Source organism: Vigna radiata, chromosome 11, assembly GCF_000741045.1.
Source record: "Vigna radiata var. radiata cultivar VC1973A chromosome 11, Vradiata_ver6, whole genome shotgun sequence".
Lineage (NCBI taxonomy): Eukaryota > Viridiplantae > Streptophyta > Magnoliopsida > Fabales > Fabaceae > Vigna > Vigna radiata.
In genome coordinates, this window is record NC_028361.1 from 18,600,754 (window position 1) to 18,606,078 (window position 5,325).

At 37.2% G+C, this 5,325-nt stretch overlaps 1 protein-coding gene across 1 annotated transcript; it reads right to left on the reverse strand.

Moving 5' to 3' along the window:
- Positions 1-2,195: 2,195 nt before the first annotated feature.
- LOC106776367 (protein ASPARTIC PROTEASE IN GUARD CELL 1) lies at positions 2,196-4,313 on the reverse strand. Its single transcript, XM_014663804.2, has one exon. It carries the CDS (start codon positions 3,953-3,955, stop codon positions 2,501-2,503), a length of 1,455 nt encoding a protein of 484 aa, XP_014519290.1. The 5' UTR covers positions 3,956-4,313; the 3' UTR covers positions 2,196-2,500.
- Positions 4,314-5,325: the final 1,012 nt, after the last annotated feature.

Here is a 5,325-nt window from a genome sequence, read left to right on the forward strand (position 1 = left end):
ACCAGGAATGAGTGGTACTCAACTAGGCAGTGTATATAGTGGATACCAGAATTGTCTAGGGTTGTCAGGAGTGACTGTAATACTCAACCAGGAGTGGGTTATACTTGGTTGCCAAGAGTGGCTAGAATACTCAACCAGGAGTGAGTTATACTTGTTTGACAAGAGTGGCTAGAATACTCAACTAGGAGTTGGTTATAATCGGTTGCCAAGAGTAGCTAGAATATTTAACCAAGAGTGGGTTATACTCGGTTTCCAAGAGTGTGTGGAATACTCAACCAAGAGTGGGTTATACTCGGGACAAGAGTGGTGTAAGAATACTCAACCAGGAGTGGGTTAAACTTGTTGTAATCTTGAAAAGATTAATGGAATCTCTCAAGAGTTCTTAAGAGAAAACTAGACGTAGCTCTAGTTTGAGTGAACCAGAATAAATATTACGCCTTAATGTTTTCTTCTTATCATATGAAACTCCAAGGACAGAAACAACTTGCATTTTTCAATCCATTGAAGGTCAAAATTCATGGATAACTGACTCAAGTGCTTCTTATCACATCTCTGGTAATGCTTTTTTGTTCTTATCCCTTTCCTTTTTAAAAAAAAACCATCATTTCATAACCTTGGCAAATGGCAATAAAACTTCCTCAAAGGTAGTCAGTCAACTTTCACTTTCTCCTTCCATAAATCTCAAATATGTTTTTTGTTCCTAATTGTTCTTTCAATCTGATTTCGTTAGTGAATTATACACTAAGCTTAGTAGTCTTTAGACCTTAGAATGTGAGCTTGTCAACTAGGACATGTTAGATCTATTTTTCATAAAAAGGTCTTAATCAAGATGTAATTCTAGTTTTCCTATTATCCATCTTAATATTTGAGGATCTAGTCGTGTCATTTTTTTAAGTATTTATTTACTTTTATTGATGAATATTCAAGATGTACTTAGGTTTATCTTATAAAAGACCATTCTGAATTATTGTTTATCTCCACATCTTTTAAATGAAATCAAGAATCAATTTGATTAAATAATCAAAATTTTCAAAATTAATGATATTAAAGAGTACTTTTCATCTAATTTTTCTAATATCTCGAGTTCATAGATAATATTACATAATCCACTTGTATACATAACAACAAAATTATATAACAAAAATATATGGAATATTATTTTGGAAACATCTATTTATTGTACCTACAATTGTATATAGTTCTACACCTAAATGTCTAATATCTCTTGTATTAATTTTTCATTATAAAAATAATTATGAAAGGAGTCATTCCAACCCTCTAAATATATGTTTTCTCTCTCTTTGAATTATAATTCGTATTTAGAATTAAGATCGAATCTAAATACTTGAGATTGAATGTCAATCCATCTAATTATTGTATTGCTTCAACTAGAGACTTCTAATATGCTGTTCCGCATTCTTTCTCTTTTTACTTTTATCTAGTGCGAGTCATATTTGTAAATGTAAATACAATTTTGCTTACAAGGAAATCTGACCATCTTAAGTTGATAATAAGAGATTGGATATAGTTTTCGCGAGTTTAAGTAAACTAGTATAAAATTTATTTATTTTTATTGTTCTTTTTATTTCTCAGAAATCAAGACATTAAGACCTTATTCCCTTGAGTGGATTTGAGAGAGAGTAATTAAGTGAATTTGAGAAGATTTGAAGATAATTTTTTTTGCCGTTTATTTGAGTAAATGTGGAGGTAAACGAGAATGGATTTAGAAGTAAAGTTTGTGAGAATTAATGTAAGATTTAATTTATGTGATAAATTAAAAAAATTTACATCCAAATCCACTCTCACTATCTGCAAATCTATTTAAATAAACAACAACAAAAAATTATCTTCAAATTCTCTCAAATCTTCTCAATTACTCTCTCTCAAATCTATTCAAAAGAGAAGAATGCCTAAAAGAAAATAAATAATTTTATTCGCTATATCATTTTCACAATTTTAAATTATATGTGACGTTAAAGAAGCTATTTCCATTTGGCCCTGAGAAACGGAAAACCCGTGACTTGCTTGACCGGTGTATTTGTGTGTCTTTAATCTCTGTCATCTCCACAACAATAAAGCACTTCTTTTACCATCATATGGGCTTTATTTTTATCTTTTTAGGTTCAATTTTAAGAAAATAAAATAAAGATACTGTAATTTAAAATACCATTTGTATAAATAAAAAAAAGCATATATTTGTTTTATTTGTTTTAAATTTATAATTCGTGTTTTAAAAGTAATTCTCAGGCAACCCTTGCCATTGCATAAGCACAACTTCCTCACTCATTCTACAATTTAGCACCATTCAGCTGGCCCAACTTACATTGTACCTTATCCAAATGGCTCACACGTTACAATTGAAAAAAGAAATGCTTTTACCCAGTTACCCTTACCCACCGTTACATTACAAATTAGAAAAAACAAAATATTAAATTAATTTAAATACAAATAAAAGTAATCACGAGATTCTTCTGTCATACGCTTACACCCACCCTTTTCATTAGCAGCTGTTGGCAGAGAATCCAACGAGCGAATTACCAATATCGAAACCGACACGTGTCCCTTGTTGCTGCACGTTTCCAATGATTGACAACGACGACGTCGTTGCTGCAAACGCGAAGCAAAATGTCCCCACCGAGTCAACCGGTATCAGGTAATTCTTCGCCGGTAACGGTAACTCCCTCCCCTCAGGAAAATGAAACGACACCGTCGGCACCTCCACAGTGTTCCTCGACGACAAGTCATAGCACGTGTCGAACAACGACACACTGTTCGCCTTCGGCAACCCTTGCGCCCCCCTCACGAACGCGTCGCGGAGCGCGTCGTACACCTCGCTCCGTAGCCTTGTCACGGCCGTGCCGGAATCGACAATGATGCCGCCTCCTCCGGTGGCATCGACAGCAAAGCTTGACTCAGGTACCGGTAGAGTCTCTCCGCCGACGCTGATTCCTTTCAAGCCGAGGTAATAGAACGTGTCGAGCTCGGGGTTCCGCAACAGCGGCGCGGTGACAGCGTTGCGCGGCATCGGCGAGTCGAATTCAAGAGTGGAAACGGCGTCGGAGTCACGGTCCACGAGGCAGTACGAAAACGAAGTCGCATTGACCTGCGCCGGAAACGAGAGCTTTCCGCCGCCGAGACCGAGCAGACCAGCTGCGCCAACGAATAGTCCTTCGTTGTTGTGGCCGCAGCCAATGGCGACGCCGGATACTGCCGACGCGCCGAGAGTGACGGTCTCCGTTGCGAACTCGCCCACAGTGTAAGATCCGTCCCCGTATGAGACTTCGTAGAGGCAGGTTCCGTTGCGGCACTCGGAGAGGTCGAGGGATTTACACTGCGGGGTGTCGCAGTGGATCGGCGAGTAGGAAGAGGACGAAAGCGGGCTAAATATCGGGTCGGATTGTTGGTAGCATTCGGAGCATGGCTCGCATTGGATCCAACTGACGTCGCTTCCTGTGTCAAGAACCACGTAGGCTTGACTAGCTGGCTTTCCGATTCCAACTCGGAGGAAGTACTCACCGCTTCCCTGACTAGTTCCCGAGACGATTGGGCCCTGGAGCGCGTTGGCTTCGAACTCGGGGCGTGACTCGGCCGGGAGGAGATCCGAGTTCGAGACGCGGTTCAGAGCAAGATCTAAACGAGTTTGCAGAGCCCTGACTCGGACCGAGTCGCGTTCGAGACGAGAAAGGGTTAGGGATTTATAATCGTTGTGGGAGGGTTTTTGAATTGAGGCACGGGAATGTAGCTGAACAGCGAACGACGATAGAGGAGAGGGTTCTTGCTGTTGTTGGAGAGGGTGGTAATGGGGTGAAGCAACGGCATTGTGGGCGTTTCGAAGCGAGGAAACGACGTCTAGGAGTGTCGTTTTGGGAGTGTGCCGTGTGGTTCTCGAGAGTGTTAACGGAGAGAAACAGCCTAGAAGAAAAAAAGGAAAGAAGAGGTAAGTAAGAGGTTCCATTGGGTGAAGCTATGAGAATTTGGGAATGAATGGGGTTTTTATTTTGAGATGATAAGGATTCACGTAAAGGTTATTTGATTAAGAAAATGAAGTGAAAATAGGAGAAGGTTTGGATGATTTGAAGAAACTTGTTTTGGCATTGAATTGCATGTTGTTTGTTTAAGAATGAGATAGTATCATAAGCTTTGTGCTTTAGGGTGAAAAAAAATAGCAACGTTTGATTTATTTATATTAGTGTTTGGTGATTGTGGTTTTTGGTCTTGGGAAAGCCGAAAGGTAGTTGTGATGAGTGAGGTATCTAGCTAGCTACTTTCATCGGTGGTTGATTACGAGACTTTAAACAAGTGTTGGTGTTATTATTGTGTGAGAAACCAGTCAAATGGTATCTTTTACTTCCTACGACTACTCATTAATAAAAAAATGTGTTTATTAAATATTATCAAATATCTATTTCTATCTTTAAAATTTATTGTTTTAGCTTACGATAAAACGTATTGTCCTTCTAAGGGTTGACCTAACCGCATGTAAGAATAATGATCAGAAGAATGGGAGAGACTTAGGCACTCGATGATGTTGAACATTTGTGGGACAAAAAGTGGCTTGAGTCTGAGATCATGCAATTGCTATCATGACTAATTACTTTAGCTTTTGTTCGCTAATTATGAAAAGTAAAAGGTGATTGGGACTTTGAGTGGTTCCCTGAAAGACATATTAGTCTCCGATTAGTTTTGAGTGGATGAAATTTGATTAGATTTAATATGTTAATTTTATCTTTGATGGTAGAATTTGGTTTTTATCCAAAGCCTCATTTGGTTGGCAAAGACCGCTTTCACATAGGTCATACATTGACTTGCAGTTAGCTGAGTACCTTTTTTACTTTCAAATGGTACCTGGCGATGTTAGTGCGTGCCAGGCCACAAATTCTTACCAATATATGAATTGGACCAATTTAAACTAAAATTTCGAATTGATTAAAGATTGAGAAAATATAAACTTGATCTTATTTCAATTGAAGAAGGTTAACCCATATATTTTTCACAATAGTAATTTCTCATTCTTTATAATTTAATAATAAATTTGATTGATTTCCAATATACTGTGTCATTGGTTCGAATGCGTACTTTTTACTCATATCATAGAGTGATATAATTCACAAGTTGTCTAAATATTAAATTTAGATTTTTGTGACTCTTCCATAAAAGATAATAAAACGAAAATTGATTTTGTGGGCCTTGAACCTATGTTATTATATCGAATAATATCATTAAAATAACATTTATCACAAATAGATAATAATAATAATAATAATGTGATATCTTATCATAAATAATAATAATAAAATTAAAATAGTAAAATTATTTATGATTGTC